Raw genomic sequence first — 20,130 nt, 5'->3', positions numbered from 1 at the left:
TATCTTTTATTTTAACCGTTCTGATGGGTATGAAGTGATATTTCACTGTGGTTTTCGTTAGCGTTTACCTAATATCTGTGGACGTTGAACATAATTTATGAGCATATTTGCCAACTGTATACCCTCTTTGGTTAAATGTCCGTTGATATTTTTGCCCATTTTCTAATTGGAATTTTTGATGTGGTATTATTGAGTGCCTTGATTTTTTTTAAATACAGATTTCCATATATATTCTTTGGTAGGTTATGATATTTGCAAATTTTCTCTTCTGGTCTATATCTTTTCAGTGTCTTAATGAGATTTTTTTTCCCCAAAGGGAGGGGATCCAGAATATATTTTTTTAACTTTTAATTTTTTTATCTTGATCCCCTCATCTGTTTTTTCTAACCTTCACTACCTGCCTGTGGCAGCCACCAATCTGTTCTCTGTTATCAATGAGGTTTTCTTTTCTTTCCTTTTTTTTTTTTTTAAGATTATACATATAGGAGAAATCATACAGTATTTGTCTGTCTTTGTCTGATTTATTGCACTTGGTGTAATGCCTTCAAAGTCCACCCACATTGCTACATGTATGCACGCATGTGTGTGGTCAAATCCCAAGATTTCTTTAGCCATTCAACTGTCACTGGACACGGTTTCCTTATCCTGGCTGTGGTAAGTAGTGCCACAGTGAACATGGGGCTGCAGATATCTTTCTGTGTTAGTGTTTTTTTGTGGGGGCTAAATCTAGAAGTGGAATTGCTGGATCAAAATGTAGTTCAGTTATAATTTCGTGAGGAACCTCTGTACCGTTTTCCATTGGCTGCTCCAGTTTGTTTCCTGTGTTGATTACAGCTCTTCTGACAGGTGCGAGGTGGTATCTCATTGTGGTTTTGATATGCATTTCCCTGATGATGATGTTGAATATTTTTTTCACGTATCTGTGGGTCATCTCTGTGTCTTTGGAAAAATGCTTATGTAAATCTTCTGCCTATTTTTAATTGGATTGTTTGTGTTTTTTGCTGTTGAGTCGTATTAGGTCTTCAGAAATTTTGGGTATTAACTGCTCATTATACATATGGTTTGCAACAGTTTTCTTCTATTAGTAAGTTATCTTTTTTATTTTGTTGATTATTTCTTTTGCTGTACAGAAGCTTTTTAGTTTTATGTAGTCCCACTTGTTTATTTTTGCTTTTATTGCTTTTATTCTTGGTATCAGAAAAATTGCCAAAGAGCTCATCACCTATATTTTCTTCTAGGAGTTTTATGGTTTTAGGTCTTACATTCAGTTCTTTAATCTACTTTGAGTTAATTCTTGTGTTTGGTGTAAGTTAGTGGCCCAGTGTCTATCCTTTTCTATGGGTGGTCCAGTTTTTCCAGCACCAGTTGTTGAAGAGACTATCCTTTCCATCATTGCATGTTTCTCTCTCTCTCTCTCTCTCTCTTTTTTTTTTTTTTTTTGTAAATTAATTGACTGTGTATGTAAGTCTCTTCCATTTTTTTGTTTTTTTTTTTTGTTTGTTTTTTTACTTTTTTCATTACTGTAGCTTCATAGTACAGTTTGAATTCAGGGAGTGTGATGCCTCCAGCTTTGTTTTTTCTCAAGATTGCTTTGGCTATTTGGAGTCTTTTGTGGTTCCATATGAATTTTAGGATTGTTTGTTTTATTTCTATAAAAAATGCTATTGAATTCTGATAGGAATTTTATTGAATCAGTTGATAGGGTAGTCTGAACATCTTAGAAATATTCTTACAGTCCATACACATGAATTATTTTTCCATTTATTTATCTTCTACAGTTTCTATTCCTTTTTTTTCCCTTTTTTTCCAAAGATTTTATTTATTTATTTGACAGACAGAAATCACAAGTAGGCAGGGAGGCAGGCAGAGAGAGAGAGGAGAAAGCAGGCTCCCTGCTGAGCAGAGCGCCAGATGCGGGGCTCGGTCCCAGGACCCTGGGATCATGACCTGAGCCGAAGGCAGAGGCTTTAACCCACTGAGCCACCCAGGTGCCCCTACAGTTTCTCTTCTTAATGTCTTGTAATTTGTAGTAGTTTTGCAAAGTCGAAGTTTTTTTTAATTTCATGAGGTCTGTTTTATCAGATTTGGTTATTAATCATGCTTTTTGGTATCAAGTCTAAAAGTTCTATGCTTAGCCATAGCTAAAGATGATCTATTTCTTCTACAGTCTTAGAGTTTACTTTTAATGGCACAAATTTTCTGTTAATTTTTGTATAAGGTTTGAGGTTTAACTTTTTATATATGGATATACAGTTATGCCAGCTTCACTTCTTGCAAAGTCTGTTCTTCCTTTGATGAATTGTTTTTGTACCTTTGTCAAAAACCAGTTGAGAATACTTGTGGGGGTCTATATCTGTGTTCTCTAATTTCTTTCCTTAATCAATAGGTCTTTTCCTCTGCCAGTACCACACTGTCAATTAATATAACTATATAATATAGAAACATTCAATACCAAGTGGAGTGATTCTTCCCACTATCCTTTTTTTTATGAAGATTGTTTTTGTGTTTTTCGGGACTTCCTCTTTCATATCAACTTTAGAATATCTTGAATGTACCTACAAAATGTCCTGGCAGAATTTCTATGGGAATTACATATACTCTGTAGATAAATTTGGAGGAGAAATGTCACCTCTACTATAGTGAGTGTTTCAATCCATGAACATGGTATATCTCCATTTAATTAGATCTTTCTTAATTTCTTTTATATGTTTTTAAAAAATCTATTCTTATTTCTTTCACGTACATGTTAAGTATATACCTAAGTATATTATTTTGTTTTTTTTTTTTTTGAATAATTTTGGATGGCATTAGGTTTTAAATTTTGGATTTCAAATGTTTATTGTTAATATATAACCAAGGATTTATTTGTGTCTTAATCTTATAATCTGTTTTCTTGTTAAAGTTACTTAACAGTTCTAGAATCTTTTATTTTGTAAATTCTTTGTGAGACAGTCATGTCATAAACACACAGAGGCAGTTTATTATTATTTTTTTCAATTTGTATGCCTTGTTTTTCTGACTGTGATGACTAGGACTTCTTATATTTTGCTGAATAAGAATGGTTAAAGCAGACATTCTTTTCTTCCTTGTAAATGTGATGTTAACTGTGGTTTTTATGTAGGTTTTCTTGATTAGGTTGAGGAAGTTTCCTGTACCAAATTTGTTGATTATGTTTGTAAGTATGGAAGTTTGTTGGATTTTGTCAAGTGTTTTTTGTTTTTTTCTGCATTGAGATAATTATGTGGTTTTTATTTTGTAGTGTATTACATTCATTGGTTTTTCAAATGTTTAACTAACCTTGCATTTTGCAATAAATCCCATTTGGTCATGATGTATAATTCTTTCAGTACCCTGCAAGATTCAGTTTACTAGTGTTTTGTTGAAAATTCTTGCATCTGTATTCATAAGAGATTGGTCCAAAGATTTCTTGTGATAAATTTTTTATGTGGTTTTGCTGTCAGGGTAATAATAATATGAATTGGGAAGTTTTTCTTCATTTTCTCATTTTGGAAGAGTTAATTATGAATTGTTAACATTTCTTTAATGTTTTCTAGAATTTGGCGTGCTTGGGTGGCACAGTGGTTTAAGAATCCGACTCTTAGTTTTGGCCATGAATTTCTTTTTTTTAAATTTTATTCAGTGTAGTCAGAGAAAATACTTTGTACTTCAGTCCTTTTAAGTTTATTGAGATTGGTAGCTTAGAATATGCAACATCTTTGAGAATGAGCTGTGAGTACTTGAGAAGAACATTTTGCTGCTGTTGGGTGGAGAGTTCTGTAGGTATCTGTTCTGTTTTGTCCCTGACATTACCCAAGTCTTCTATTTATTTGTTGTTCTCCTACCTATTTTTTCTATTATTTTCAGCATGGTATTGACGTCTCTAATAGTGTTGTCTATTTATTTTTGTCAGGTTTTGTTTTGTTTTGGTGCTTTGTTCTAAGGCGTGTCTATGTTTGTAATTGTTCTTACTGAGAGATTGTCCCTTTTATCTTAATAAAATGTTCCTTTCTTTCCCTAGGAACTTTTTTTTTCTTTTAAAGTCCATCTTGCATGATAATTGTGTGGCCACTTCTGCTTTCTTGTGTTTGTGTATGTGTAGTGTATAGTTTCATTTTTCATTGTAGTACTTTCAGTTTATTTGTATCATTTAAGGTAACATGTGACTCATTTAGACACCAAGTAACTGATACTGCTTTTTTAACCCAGTTTCACAGTGTCTGCCTTTTAATTAGATAGTACCATTCTTTCACATTTAACATTTTTATATAATTAGATATATACACTGTTGTTTTGTTTCTTGTTTCATGAATGTTCCTCTGTTTCTCATTAATTCTTTTGAAGTAAATGTATGTTTTTAATGTAGCATTTTAATTTCTTTTTTTTTAAGATTTTATTTATTTATTTGACAGAGATCACAAGTAGGCAGAGAGGCAGGCAGAGAGGAGGAAGCAGGCTTCCTGCTGAGCAGAGAGCCCGATGCGGGGCTCAATCCTAGGACCCTGGGATCATGACCTGAGCTGAAGGCAGAGGCTTTAACCCACTGAGCCACTCAGGTGCCCCGCATTTTAATTTCTTTAATGATTTTTCACTGTATATTTTTGAGTTACTCCCTTATTGATTGCTCTGAGACTACGACATGTATCTTAGCCTACCACTGTCACCTTGACATTTATACTAACTTATTTCCAGTGAGATATAGAATGTCACTCATATATATATATATATATATATATATATATGTATGTATACACACACACACACACATACATATATTCCCTTTTCCTGCTTTTTGTGGTATTAATATTATACATGTTATATTTGTAAATGTTGCATAAGTAACCATACATAGTTATTTTATATAGTTTTATGTGTTTCTGAGAAGCCAGAGCTAGAAAGGAGAGAAAGTGTGTGTTTATAGGTTTTGTTTAATCAGTCTTCTTGATGATCATGTTTTATTTTCTTCATTTGCTCCCACGTATCAAATTAACCATCTATAGTAATTTCTGTAGCCCCACACAGGGGACCTTTGGTACATTGTATACAAATTCTTTTATACAACTGCTTTTTAAATCCATAAAGAGGAAAAAAGTAGAAGAAATATGCACTTATACAGTCTTCGTAATTATATAATTACCTTTACTAGAACACTTTGTTTTTGGGTGTGGATTCATATTATTGACTGAGGTCATGGTCTTTCAGTCTGAAGAACTTCTTTTAGCTGATTCATTTTTTAGCCAGATCATATCTGCTAAGCCCCTTGGTCCATTTCTCCTTTGCATGTTTTCATTTTTCAACTGCAGTGTGTCCACTTGGTTCATTTTTTTATAATTCTAACTTTATAGATATTCTTTATTTAATGTGAGATTGTCATTATGTCTTCCATCTTTAATAATAATCTTCTTGAGTTATGTTAACATTTTCTTTCTTTTTTATGTGCACAAGCCGGGGGAAGGGGTAGAGGGGGAGAGAGAAAGATTCCCAAACAGGCTCTGTGCTCAGTGTGGAACCAAACATGAGGCTTGATCTCATGACCCTGAGATCACAACCTGAGCCAAAACTGAGTCAGATGCTCAACTGACTGAGCCACCCAGGTGCTGGTTTTAGCATATTTATGATGAATGGTTTGAAATCTTTATCTCTTAAATCCCACGTCTGATCATTCTCAAAAGTGGTTACTGTTCCCTCATTTTTTCCAGTACGTGAGTCATATTTTACTGTTCCTTTTCTAGAAATTGGACTTTTTAGATAGAGTATGAACCCTGGGTAGTAACCCATACCCCTGCTCTCCCCAGCCTTGTGATAATTATTTCATGTTTATTTGCTTAGCAAGTACCTACATCATTTCTGTGAAGTTCACTCCTCACCCACCATAACACGAAGACACCCCCCCCCCACCCCCCGCCCCTGGTTTGTTTTAAGAAGGTGCAGTTTGGGTATACCCAGAGCAGTTTGATGGATCTTTTGTTTTTGACAGTGCCGTAGACATAAATTCGTCTGAACACTAATCCAGTTAAATTTGGGTTCCTTTGAAAGCGTATTCCCCAGGTCTGTGTTTGAGATTTTTTTCTGACCCCATGGTAGCTCCTCCCCACTGACTTTCCCAGTGTTGTTCTCAGACAAGAAAAGGAGAGGTTTTACTTGCAGTGAGCAAAGAGAACCTCAGGGCTCTTACCCACACTGGTGTCTCCTGGAACAAGAAAATTGGGGAAGCTTTAAGCTGAGGGTGCATCCATATTTATGAAGGGGCTTGCTCAAGGGGGAATACAGGTTGGAGTTGGGCAAAAAGTCATTTAAGGTGGCAGAGTCCAGGTCAGTATTCCGAGGGCAGGCAGGGGCAGGCATGGGCATGTATAATCAGTTCTCTGGCCTGGGTGGGTCCAGCCTCTGAGTGCTCAGAGGGGTTTAGATCCGGTGAAGTTAACGCAAGAGTGTGCTTCAGGTCAGACCTCACTTTGGAATCAGTACTGGGAGTTTGTATGGTTTATTGTTTGCTTACAAATTTTTTGTTTCTCTTTCCACAAAGATTATTTCTGTTATCAGAAAAGTAAAGGATGATAATTGAACATTTGCTGGCTCTGGTTACTGCAAGAAAATATTTAGCCTTCCCTAGTTTCTATACACACTTCTTCTTCCCCTGCCCGGGCCTCAGCCACCAGCCGGTGGAGGCGTTGAAGGTTGTGTTGCTGCCAGATGTCATTTCACCTCCTGGGTGGTACCTTATTTCCCATACTCTCACCCAGGAGAATGTGTTTAAATAACACTTTGCATTCCCTGAGCCACAGTGTGCAAGTTAACAAAGAGAGTGGCTTGGATCAGATCTCTCAGCTTTTTTGTGGCTTTGAAGTTCTGACACAGTTAAAAGTTGGTGAGTACAATCCAGTAAACTGCTATCTGCTCATGATTAATTGAGATAGTTGTCATAACTAACTAGCACTGGGAATTTTGTCACTAATTTATTGTTTCTGGTATGATTTGGCTGTCTCCTGGTCTGGCACAGGCTGTTCATTCCTGTATGCTTGCCTAAGATGGCCAGGGCCTGAAATTACTGTTCTTATGCCCAGAGAGATATGACTTTCTTTTTCCAGGAACCCTTCCCTCTTTCTGCTTATGTTAGGACCATTTTCAGACATTATAAATGGCTGTTTTCTAAAAATAATTGACATTGCTTTCATTGGGAAATGAGCTTGTACCGTTTTTCCACATGTCATGTCATGCTACTGTAATTGTTTTAATATTTTTAATCATCATTACTTTATTGGATACGCTATTTGTTATTTAGTAGTATTTTATTTTAAAATATTTGATAGATTTTTCATTGTTGATTTTTATTTTGATGTCATTATGTCAAGAATGTGGTTATATAATATGTATATAATTATTTTGAATTTCCTATGATTTTTGTATTTTTCCTCTCATTTCAGTGGGATTTTAAAATGGTTAGGGAGGAAAGGTTCTCAGTTTCAGATATTGTAATGGAACTCAGTAAAACTGGTAGATTTATAAGAAACATACCAGTTTTTGCCTATAGTTGGTAATTACAGGACTGTTGTTTGTTTTAAGATGAATAGTTAAACTTTGAGAAATTTCTTTCCTGTTTGAGGAAGAATAATGTATTGGTTAAGGACACAGATTACGTATGAGGCAGGCTTCTTGGTTAGAATCTTAGTTTTGATTTTTTTAAAAAGATTTATTTATTTATTTATTTATTTTGAGGGGTGGGGGAAGAGAGAGAGAGAGAGAGAACGGACATAAGCAAGTAGGGGGGAAGGGCAGAAGGAGAGGGAGAGAATCTCAGGCAGGTTCCCTGCTGAGTGCAGAGCCTGATATTGAGCTCATCCTCAACCCTGAGATCATGACCTGAGCCAAAATCAAGGGTTGGACGCTTCACCGACTCAGCCACTCAGGCACCCAGAATCTCAGTTTTGATACCATAGGCATGGGGCATGTGATGACATAATCCCTGTCTCCCTCAATCTCTCAGTTTCCTCAGGATGGATATAAAAATACTATGATCTTATTTCAAGTAACAGTTTCATTTTAGTAGTTGCAGTATATTTTAATTGTTTAAATAGCCACTTTTGTGTTGTTCTTTAATTTTTTACAGCTTATCGTGAGCCTCATTATTATTACCAGTTCACAGCTCGATATCATGCAGCTCCTTGCAATAGTATCTATAATATTTCTTTTGAGAAGAAACTTCTTCAGATTTTGAGCAAATTGGTTCTTGACCTTTCATGTGAAGTTTCTTTACTGAAGTCGGAATGCCATCGTGTTAAAATGCAAAGAGCTGGTTTGCAAAATGAATTGTTCTTTACATTTTCAGGTAAGTATATATAGTTCTTTAAAGAAAATGAATTCAAAACAAAAATGAATTACCTGCAGAATTTTTCAAAAGTAAATGTTACAGGTCTGAATATGTTTCATGTTCTCTGCTTTGACTTAGTTCTGATAGGCCCCAACATAAAATTCTGATTCACATACTTAATGAAAAGGTAGCACTTTCCAATAACTAAACCTTGCTGTGGTAATTTATTAGAGAATAGAATTTGGTATAAAGAAATGCCTACCTTGATACTTAGCTGGAAAAGCATCTAATTCTAATAACATGAGTTAATATTACAGACCAGAGGGACCATTGTAACAGCTTACCGTGCTTTTCCTAATAACACAGAGTGGAGACCCAATGTATTCTAGAAAACAAAGAATTGATTTTGTACCTACATGTATATCTATAAAGGGCCTGTTTATGAATAAATTTACACTGTGGAGTAATGATTCACATGTTCGTATTGGGTCCCTCTGCCCCTGGCAATAGGACTCCATCCTCTTTCCATCTCAGATGATACCGCTTGCTGTTGTCCTTCGTTCCTCTACTGCTGATGTTTGATTGTACTCACCCATTTCTCCAATTTTCTGGTTTGTTGTTGTTGTTTTGGCCATCTAGAATTGAATTTTTAGACACAGTTGAGATATGTGAAGCTTTACAGGAGAAAAGGTGTTCAACCCCATTTGCACTGTCTTTTATCTTCTTTAATGCTTTCCTCTGTCTTCAAAAGAATTTTGGAAGTTAGTCTGTAGCTTCTGAGACAAAGTATCACAGTTAGAATCTTTCTTTAGCCCTTCAAGGACTCACTATTAGCATTCATAAGAGTTATGAGGCCTTTGTACCCAGTGTGTTTAATAGGGGCTATTAATAGGCATTTAATAATCCTTACAAGACCTCGGAAGTAAAGTTTAACCCTCAAGAGAAGAGAGATGATATACAATAGAAATGAGGCATAGTGGGCTCGAAATGCATTTTTCTAATGACTAATGATGTTGAACATCTCATGTGCTTATTGGCCATTTGTATATATTTTTTAGAGAAAAGTATATTCAAGTCCTTTGCCCAATTTTTGCTTTCTTTCCACCTTTATTGAAATAAATGGGCATATAACAGTATATAAGTTTAAGAAGTACAACATAAGGATTTTGTATGTGTATGTGTGTATCCTGTATATACACACGTGTGTATATATGTACAACTATATATTAATGATTACAACAAAGTTAACACATCATCTCATATACTTACAGTTTATTTTATCTTATTCTTCTGTGGTGAGAAATTTTAAAATCTATTCTTTAAGCAGTTTTCAAATATACACACATTAATTATCAACTATACTCACATTATATCTTCTGTAATTCACACTCTGCCTTATATCTGTGTGCTTACACTTTTTATAACTACAAGTTTATACTCTTTGTTTACTTTTATTCATTTGCCTCAGGTCCCACCTGCTACCCCAGCAATCACTAATCAGTTTTCTGTTCCTGTGACTAGTTTTAGTCTATTCTGTATGTTAGTGAATTCATAAGTATTTATTTCTCTGTCTGACTTGTTTCACTTAGCACAATGCCCTAAAGGTTCATCCACTTTGTTGCAAATGGCAGAATTTCCTTCATTTTCAGGGCTAAATGCTGTTCCATTGTGTCTGGAGAGACACACACACACACACACACAATTATTTCCTTTACCATGAAGAACTTTCCTAGTTTGATGTAGTTCACATATTTTTTGTTTTGTTTTGTTTTGTTTTCATTGTTTGTGCTTTGGGTGTCCTATTCATAAAGTCATTGGCATGTTTACTGTCAGGGACCTTTCTTGCATGTTTTCTTCTAGGAATTTTATGGTTTATGTCTTAACATTAAAATCTTTAATTCAATTCAAATTAATTTTTGTGAGTGGTGTGAGATAGGAGTCCAGTTTCATTCTTTGCATATAGACTATTTGCTTTTCCCAGTACAGTTTGTTTTAGAGACCACATGTTCTTCACAGAGTATTCTTGGCTCCTTTGACTTTATATGCATGAGTTTATTTCCTGGGCATTCAGTTCTGTTCCATAGATCGTGTCTGATTTCATGCCAGTATCCTATTGGTTTTGATTACTATACTTTGTAATATACATTGAAATTAGAAGTGTATTGCCTCCAGTTCTCCTCTTTTTCAGAAGTACATTGGCTATTCAGTATCTTCTGTGGTTCCATAAAATTTTTATTTTTATTTTTTTAATATTTCTGTAAAAAATGCTGGTGGAATCTTGATAGAGATTATATTGGATCCATACATTGCTTTGGGTTGTATGGACATTTTAATAATGTTGATGCTTTAAATTCATGAACATGAGATATCTTTCTATTAATTTGTGAGTCTACAGTTTCCTTATCAGTATATGTTTGCAGTGTACAGATCGTTTACCTTATTGTTTAAATTTATTCCTAAGTATATTATTATTTTTGATGTTATTATAAGTGGGATTGTTTTCTTTTTTTTTAAGTAATGTGTCATTATTGTATTGAAATGCAATTGATATTTGTATGTTGATTTTATGTCTGTCAATGTTACTAGATTCATTTATTAGGTCTGACAGTTTTTTTGATGGCGTCTGTTGTTTTCTCTATATTTTGAAACACATCATCTGCAGACAGAGATGGTTTTACTTATTTGTTTTTGATGCAAATGCCTTTTCTTTCTCTTTCTGTTTGCTTGAGCTAGGTCTTCTAATACTATTATATTGGAATGGTGAGACTAGGCACCCTTGTCTCGTTCTTGATCTCAGAGGAAAATCTTTAACCTTTTACCATTGAGTATGATGTCAGCTGTGGGCTTGTAATATACAGCTTTTATTATGTTGAAGTACTTTCCTTTTATACCCAGTTTATTAGGAATTTTTATTGTGAATGGCTGTTGAATTTTGTCAAATACTTTTGTATCACTTGAGATGATCATGGGATTTTATTTTTCTTCCTAACAATGGGATGCATCACAGTTGTTGATTTGCATATGTTGAACCATCCTTGCATCCCAGGGATGAATCCTATACCCATTTCTGGGATGCATGGGTGGTCCAGCCAATTAAGCATCTGACTCAATTTCGGCTCAAGTCATAATCTCAGCATTGTGAGATGGAGCCCCATATTGAGCTCTGCACTCAGTGTGAAGTGTGCTTAAGATCCCCCCCCTTTCTGTGCTCCTCCCCCCACCCACTCTCTTTATCAAATAAATAAATAAATAAAATGTTTTTAAAAAAAGAATGTATGCATTTCTTCCAGGTTGTCAAGTTTTTGGTATATTGTTATTCATAGCAGTCTCTAAGGATCGTTTGTATTTCTGTGGTATCAGATTGTAATGTTTCCCTATTGTTTTAAGATTTTACTTATTTGAGCCTCTCTTTTTTTCTTATCTAGCTAAAAGTTATACATTGGTTTATTTTTTCAAAGAACCAGCTATCATTTTTCTTAATTCTATTTTTTCCTATTCCATATTCTGTTTATTTCTCCTTTAATTTGTATAAGATTTTAGTTCCAGTTACTTAACATATAGTGTTATATTCGTTACAGGTATACATTCTAGTAATTAAACACGTCATACATCTCCATGCACTCATCATGACAAGTGCACTCCTTAATCCCAACCACCCATTTAACCCATCCCCTACCAACCTCCCCACTGCACTGGAAAAACAAATATTGTTAAAATGTCTATGCTACCCAAAGCAATCTATATGTTTAATGCAGTCCCTATCAAAATACCAAAATACATTTCTCACAGTAGAACAAACAATCCTAATATTCGTATATAGCCACAAAAGACCCCGAAGAGCCAAAACAATCTTGAAAAGGAAAGGCAAAGAAAGCTTGGAAGCATCATAGTTCTGGAATTCAGGTTATATTACAAAGCTGTGGTGATCAAAACAGTATGGTACTAGCGTAGAAGTAGACACAGAGACTAATGGAACAGATTAGAAAACCTGGAAATGAACTCCTAACTATATAATCATTTAATCTTCGACAAAACAAGAGAGAATATCCAATGGGAAAAAGACAGTCTCTTTAACAAATGGTGTTGGGAAAACTGGACAGCTACATGCAAAAGAATGAAACTGGACCACTTTCTTATACCATATACAAAAATAAAATCAAAATGGATTAAAGACCTTAATGTGAGACCTGAAAGTATAAAGTTCTAGAAGAGAACCCAGGCAGTAACTTGTTTGACATTGACTGTAGCAGCTTCTTTTAAGAGATGTCTCCTGAGGCAAGGGAAACAGAAGGAAAAATAAACTTTTGGGACTTAATCAAGATAAAAAGATTTGCACAGCAAAGGAAACAATCAACAAAACTAATAAGCAGCCCATTGAATGGGAGAAGACACTGGCAAATGATGTATCTGATAAAAGTTTAGTATCTACAATATATAAAGAACTTGTAAAACTGAGCACCCTAACCAAATAATCCAATTGAAAAACTGGACATTTTTCCAAAGAAGACATCTGCTTTAATTTTTATTATTTCCTTTCTTCTTACATTGGGACAACTTCCCCACCCCCCTTTCTTTTTCTTTGAAGTGTAATCTTAGATTATTTATTGATCTTTTTTGTATACTACTTTGTTTTCTTCTAAGAATTTTGAAGTTTTACCTCTGCATTTAGGTCAAAGATTGATTTTGAGGTAATTTTTTTATGTACTGTCAAATACGGGTCCTGTCTTCACTGACGTGTGGATGTTCAGTTGGCCCAGCAGCATTTTTTGGAGACTGTGGTCCCCCTCATTGAATTGTGAGTGTACCCTTGTTGAAAGTCGGGTAACCACAGATATATGGGTTTATTTCTGGACTGTCCTATTTAATTTTTCTGTATTCCTGCCGCTTCCAGTCGGTGATGAGAGAAGAATTAGGCACAAACAAGTCAGCTGCAAAAGACTGGGAGCAGGGGACACAGTCGAAAGGACTGCTGCCTTGAGCAACTCCACAGCCTCACTTTTATTGGATAGAAAACAATAGCCAATAGAAGGATCCATGAAGGTCAAACGTTAATCCCGTCTTGCAGGCAAGCAAGAAAGAGGATAAAGTTTATAGTTAAACAAGCACATTCAAAGGACTCATCTAACTAACAAGGGGCGCTTCTGGGAAGAGAAAGGAGCGATAACGATAAGGGAAGCAGGTGGTTTTCCTTCCACCCTGAGCTGACCCAGTGTTCCTGGGTGCTCCACTTCCCTGAAGCAGGCGGCGTTCCGCCCTGGGCGGGCCGGGCGTTCCAGGCTGCCCGGCTTCTGTGAAGAGGCGGCATTCTGCCCTGAGCGAGCCGGGCATCCCCAGCTGCCCAGCTTCACGGTCGTATATCCTCCTTCTCCCCAAAGACCTGTTGCCAGTATATGTATTTCTTAAGGCCATATCTAAATGTGTTTGGTAACTAGTAAAATCCTCCAGGGGTTTCAGTTTAAGTAACAAATTGTTCCGAGGGGCAGCAGCAATTCCTGTCCTTATACCAGTACCACCCTGTTGTGATCATAAGTCTTTTATTGTAGCTTTGAAACGTGAGATTTGAAACTTGGAAATGGGAGACTTTTGTTCATCTTTCAGTATTGCTTTGCCTACGTCAGTTGCAGTTCCATGGTTTTTAGCATCTGGTTTTCCATTTCTGCCATATAAGGCCATTGGGATTTTGGTAGGAAATGCATTGAATCCATAGATACCTTCGGATAGTATAAGCATCTTAATAATATTAAGTCTTCTAATCTATGATCATGGAGCACAGTTTCATTCATTTATGTCTTCTTTATTTTCTTAGCAGTGCTTTGTAATTTTCATGATACAAGTAATTAACCTCTTTCGTTAATTCCTAGGTATTTTTTGATGCTATCATAAGTGAAATTCTTTTCATATTTTCCTTCCCATGCTGTTGATTGCAATATATAGAAATGCAGCTGACTCTGTATCTGGCAAGTTTATAGAACTTACTTGTACAGTTTTATTTGTGGAATCTTTACTCCTACACATGATGTTTCACTATCTCTGAAGAGAAATAATTTCACTTCTTTTCCAGATGGATACTTTATATTTCTTTTTCTTGCCTTACTGCATTGGCTAGAACTTCTGGTACTTGTTGAATAGAAATGGCAAAACTACATCCTTGCTTTGTTCCTGGTCTTGAAGTCTTTTACCACTGAATGTGATATTGACTACTGATATATATATATGTGTGTGTCTTTCATTATATGGTGGGATTTTCTTCCTGTTTCTGCATTTTGAGTATTTTTTTTTCCATTAAAGGGTGTTGAATTTTGTAAAATGACTTTTCTGCATCAAATGAGATGGTCATATAGGTTTTTTGGTCCCTTCATTCTGTTAATGTGGTGTCTTACAATGATTGATTTTTGTATCTTGATTTATCCTTGCATTCTGGTAGTTAATCCCACTTAATCATGGTATATTATCCTGTTAATGTGTTCCTTAATTTGGTTTGCTAGTATTTTGTTGACTTTTGCATCAGTGTTCATTAGTGGTATGGATCTTAAACTTTCTTACAGTATCTTTGTCTGTTGGGAGCTTTCACAGTTCTCTTCCCATCCTTTTCCATTGTTGTCGTCATAAAATTATGACTTTATAAATTGCCCCCAAATATAAAGTAAAAATTATTTTAAATGAATTTAGTCTCTCAAATTATGCAGAAAATAAAATGTGAAGTTACAAACCAAAGTTACAGTAATACTAGCTTTTAGACATTTTTAATAGCTTCTTAAATCATGTAAAAAATTGCTGTTAGATTCTAGTCTTACAATAATACTAGCTTTTAGCATTACTCACGTATTTACCTTTATGGAGACCTTTTATTCATAGTGCTTCACGTTACTATCTTGTGTCCCTCCCTTTCACCCTGCAGGACTCCTGCATTTCTTGGAGGGCAGGACTAATGGTAACAAGTTCCTCAGCTTTTGTTTATTTAGGAATGTCTGAACTCCCCCTTACTCTTGAAAGACAGTTTTGCATGTTACAGGATTCTTGGTTGATACTTAAAAACAAACAAAAACAAAACCAAAAAAAGAACAGCTTTTAGTACACTGAATATATCGGCGTATGACATCTGGTCTCTCAAATTTTTGTGGTGGAGTCAGCTCATCTTACTGAAAACTTTTTGTATGTGACATGTTAGTTCTCTCTTCCTGCTTTTGGGATTCTTTGTCTTTCAGAGGCTTCGTTATAATGTGTCTTCCTGGGAGTCAGTCTCTTGAGTTCACCTTACTTGGTGTTTGTTGAGCTTCTTAGATGTTTCTATTCATGATTTCATCAAATTCAAGAAGTTTTCAGCCACTATTTTCTTAAAATGATTGCTCCAATACTTGCTGTCTTTCCTTCTGGGACTCCATAATGTATATTTTGGTTCATTTGTGTTCATTTGATGATGTTCAAAAGTTTTCTTAGGTTCTGCTCACTTTTCCTCAGGCTTTTTCTTTTTCTCTGATTTAATAATTTCTAATGATCTGTTTTCAAGTGGGCTGATTTTTTCTTCTGCCTGATTACATCTGCATTCAGATCATTTTAGTGAATTTTTTGTTTCCTGTCTCTTTATTTTTTTAAAAGATTTTATTTATTTATTTGACAGAGAGAGAGAGAGATCACAAGTAGGCAGAGAGGCAGGCACAGAGAAAGGAGGAAGCAGGCTCTCCGCTGAGCAGAGAGCCCGATACAGGGCTCGATCCCAGGACCCTGGGATCATTACCTGAGCCGAAGGCAGAGGCTTAACCCACTGAGCCACCCAGGTGCCCCTCCTATCTCTTTATTAATACATATTTGCTCATACATAATTTTGACTCTATCTACATATTCTGTAATTCTTTCCCCGTCCTCCAGGGGGTTGTTTTAAAGTCTTAGTCCAATAAACTTGACGTCAGGTGTTTTTCAGGGATAGTTCCTGTTGATTTACTTTTTTCCTTTGAACAGACCATACTGTTTCTTCATATGTCTTATTTCTTGAATACTGGGCGTTTGAGTCTAATAGTGTAAGTGTAAAATAGAAATAAGATTCTTTTCATTTTCCAGGGTTTATTTTATTGTTTTGTTTATTTTTTTAAATCAGTGTAGGCTGTCTCTGTACTGAAGGTCCATGTGAGGTATAAACTTAAGTTCTCTCAGTTCTTGTCTTTCTTTTATCTTTCTTGTTCATATATGGTCACTTCCTATTTATCCTATAAATGTCGTTTTTAGATACCATTCTGTTTAATTCCTGGCTACCCAAAAAAATAAAAGAGAAAAATGAGGCAAAAAAGGGGCACTGACGCTTTCTGGTCTCTACTAGTCATCTCTCACATCTTGTGTGAGAGGGACTTGTGACATGAAAGGATGTGCAACAGTAAGGGCCGCCTGCCTCTTACCTGCATCTCTGTGAAAGAAGAAGCAGTGAGCAAATTAAGCACACATCTGATATTTGGAGGTCAGGGTTGTTTTTTTGTTTTAACTTCCCCATCCTGGCTCCTATAAGCTATGTACAGGCTATTTCAAGAATACGTGCACAGCTGCCGGCCATGGTTCTTTAGGTGTTGGATGGGGAGCCACTACTGTGCTAAGAGCCAAAATTGACTGAAATTAACAACTTGCCGTCCAAGCCTTCTCTTGGAAATTGTCATAATTCCCATAGACTTCCGAATTCCAGAACAGTTACATGGCACAGATTCTTCCACTGAAATTGTTGTGTATGAGGGGAGACTTCTACTCCGCCATCTTCTCAGAATCTTCTTCGATGTAAATCTTACCCTTCCTTCTCTATTAGTAAGGAGTATTTTATCCCCTTGCTTCTTTAAGGATTTTCTTTTTGTTTGATTTTCTATAGTTTAGATATGGTAGACCCCTGTGAAGATTTTTCAGTATTTATTCTGCGTGTTGTCTGTTAGTTTCCTGGAGCTCTGCTTTTGTCTGTCATTAACTGGAAAATTCTTATCCACTGTTGCTAAAAAGATCCTTTTCATTTCATTAATTCTTTTCCCTCAGGTATTCCTATTGTATGTACATTGTAACTTTTGCTAGTGTTCAACAGTTCTTGGAAGTTCTTTTCTTGTTTTTTTCCCATGATTTTTTCACTTTGCTTTTCAGGTTCAGAAGTTTCCACTGACGTACTTCAATCTCCAGTCCAGTCTGATTTTTTCCTCAGCCACATTTAGTCTCCTGATGACCTCATGGAAGACATTCATTTCTTTTATGGCATTTTTGATTCTGGCATTTCCTTTTGAGGCATTCGTAGAGTTTTAATTTCTGTCCTTACACTACCCGTCTATTCTTGCATTGTCTACCCTTTCCATTTGAGCCCTTTGCCTATTGTCATAGTTATTTTAAATTTCCAGTATAATAACGTCAATGTCTCTGCCATTTCTGAGTATGATTATAATACTTGTTCAGTTCCTTTTTTTTTTTTTTAAGATTTTGTTTATTTTGTTTTAGAGAGGGTGAGAGTCGGAGGGGGAGGGCCAGAGGTCAAGAGGGAAAGAGAGGAAAGAGAGTATTTGAAGCATATTCCACACTGGCCTTAGAACCTGACACAGGGCTCAATCTCATGACCCTGAGATCGTGACCTGAGCTGAAATCAAGAGTTGGACGCCCAATAAACTGTGCCACCCAGACACCCAGCTTGCTGTGTTTTTTGACACTTTCTTGCCTTTTAGTATTTCTTGAAAGTTTTTATTGAAAACTGGAAATGATATGCCTAATAGTAAGAACTGAATTAGGTGTGTTTTATTATAATATTTTTTGCTTCTCTGTTTAGGATTTGGCCTCTATTTACTATTTATGAGAACTATTGGTTTTAGAGGCTAAAAATTTCTGTGATACTCTTGATTTTGTCTCCTTTGTTGTCTTTGAGTTTCCCTAAAGTCTTCTTCTTAAGTATGAGATTTAAAATCCTTCTGTTGTAATCTCTTGGTTTATAAGATACCCTGTTAATGTGGTGGTAATTTGTAGAGGTAGCAAAAGCATTCTGTCTCCCCACAACCAGATCTCAGGATTTTAGACAGCATACACCTTTTGTGTGAAACCTTCAGCAGTGTTTTTCCTCTTCTTTCTTGATTTTCACTGGAAACCTACAGGTAGTTGGAGTTGGATATTTCCAGTCTGCAAGGTCATTTAGACTCTGGTAAACCTCAAGGTGCTTGAGCTACAGTAAAATATTTCTCAATAAGACAAGCTTTCATTGAAGACATCTGAGTATTTTTGGTGCATTTCAAAATGTTTATTTTGTTCTTCCTCATGCTAGAAGCACTAGGGGATTTGTTTTTAGTCCCCTACCTAAGAACCTTTTGGGACTGATGGGGGCAAAAACTCATGAAAGTGTGGAGGTCCCTGTGATCTGGAATTTTTTTAATACTTGAGCTTTCTCACTGCAAGCCTTCAACAGATTCCAAGTTTCAGGTTTTCCTAGTGGTGCTAGCTCCCCTGGCAGGCTCTTGCTCTGGGGCTTCTCCTCTGGGTAAGCAATAATTCTCCATAACTACCTCTTTTTCCCTACAGTGGTGTGGGCAGCAGTATTCTTTGAGACCTCAGTTATCTGATGAATCAAAAAGGATTTTGTGAGTCTCAGTTTATTTACCTCTTTTCTTGTGAGGACAGTAGTGACAGCATTCAAGTGCCTTTAGTATTGGAGTATAAACCGAAGTTCTCTTTTACCTTTTTTTATTTCTTAATGGTTCCATTACTGATTCTTCTTCTGTTTAATTGACTATAAAATAGCATTTTGATTTTATTTTCATTTCTTTTTCTGACTATATTCTAGTTATTTTCTTGGCAGCTGTCCTGAGTTTTACAGTTAATAACTTCTGTATGTAATTGTATAGTTTGAATACCAGCCTAGTTTGAACAGGGTACCAAAACTCTGCCCCAGTATAGTTTGTTCCTTTCTTCCTGTGATGTTCCTGATAATAGCATTATTATCCATTGTTTAACCACTAACATAGATTTATGATTATTATCTTACATATTTATTTTTAATCATCTACATGAAAAAAGAGTTAAAATAATAAAAATACAATAATATTGCCCTATGTCTGTGGAGCTGACTTTACCACTGCTCTTTATTTCTTTGCATAACATTGGACTACTGTCTGTTGTCCTGTTACTGGCTAATGTTGCAAGCATTGTGTTTGGTATATTTTACTTTCTTCTTCATTTCTGAAAGATACTTTTCCAGATACAGGATTCTTGGTTGACCGTTTTTTCTTTTAATACTTTAAATGTGTTATGTTATCTCACTGCCTTCTGATAGCCATTTTTTTTTTTACAAGAAATCTATTATTCTTTTTGATGGACTTTGCAGTAAGTGACAACTTCCTTTTCTTCTTCTCTCTCTCTTTCTGCTTTCAAGATAATTTCTTTGTCTTTGATTTTTGCCAGATTTATTATAATGTGTTTCACCATTGAATTCCTTGCCTTTATCCTCCTTGAATTCCATTGATTTTTTGGGGAGTATGTAGATATATATCTTTTCTTAAATTGGGACATTACTGGCATTTTTCAAATGTTCTTTAAGTTTCTTTCTTCTTTTTCTCACCTATGACTCCCATTATGCATATGTTAGTACCCTTGATGTGTCACAGATCTCTTAGGCTTTCATTTCTCTTCCTGCTTTTTCTTTCTGCTCCTGTAACTTGATAATTTCAGTTTTCCTATCCTCAAGTTCACTTATTTTTTCACAAAATCAAATTTGTACTTGAAAGCCTACAGTGAGTTCTTCATTTTCATTGTCGTAACTGCCACTTTCAGAATTTCTTTTGAGTTTCTTTTCCTTCACTTTATTAATATGTTCTATTTGTTGAGAAATTATTTTCCTC

The 20,130-nt window shown here is 35.5% G+C and overlaps 1 protein-coding gene across 1 annotated transcript in view; it reads left to right on the top strand.

Moving 5' to 3' along the window:
* Positions 1–20,130, top strand: part of ZPBP (zona pellucida binding protein) — a 108,716-nt gene that overhangs the window by 26,162 nt on the left and 62,424 nt on the right. The window contains exon 5 of the mRNA XM_059395779.1: positions 8,105–8,323. Coding sequence (XP_059251762.1) covers positions 8,105–8,323 — 219 coding nt within the window. The remainder of the gene's footprint in view (positions 1–8,104; positions 8,324–20,130) is intronic.

Source organism: Mustela nigripes, chromosome 4 (genome assembly GCF_022355385.1).
Source record: "Mustela nigripes isolate SB6536 chromosome 4, MUSNIG.SB6536, whole genome shotgun sequence".
Classification (NCBI taxonomy): domain Eukaryota; kingdom Metazoa; phylum Chordata; class Mammalia; order Carnivora; family Mustelidae; genus Mustela; species Mustela nigripes.
This window is presented reverse-complemented; position numbering and strand designations above follow the sequence as displayed.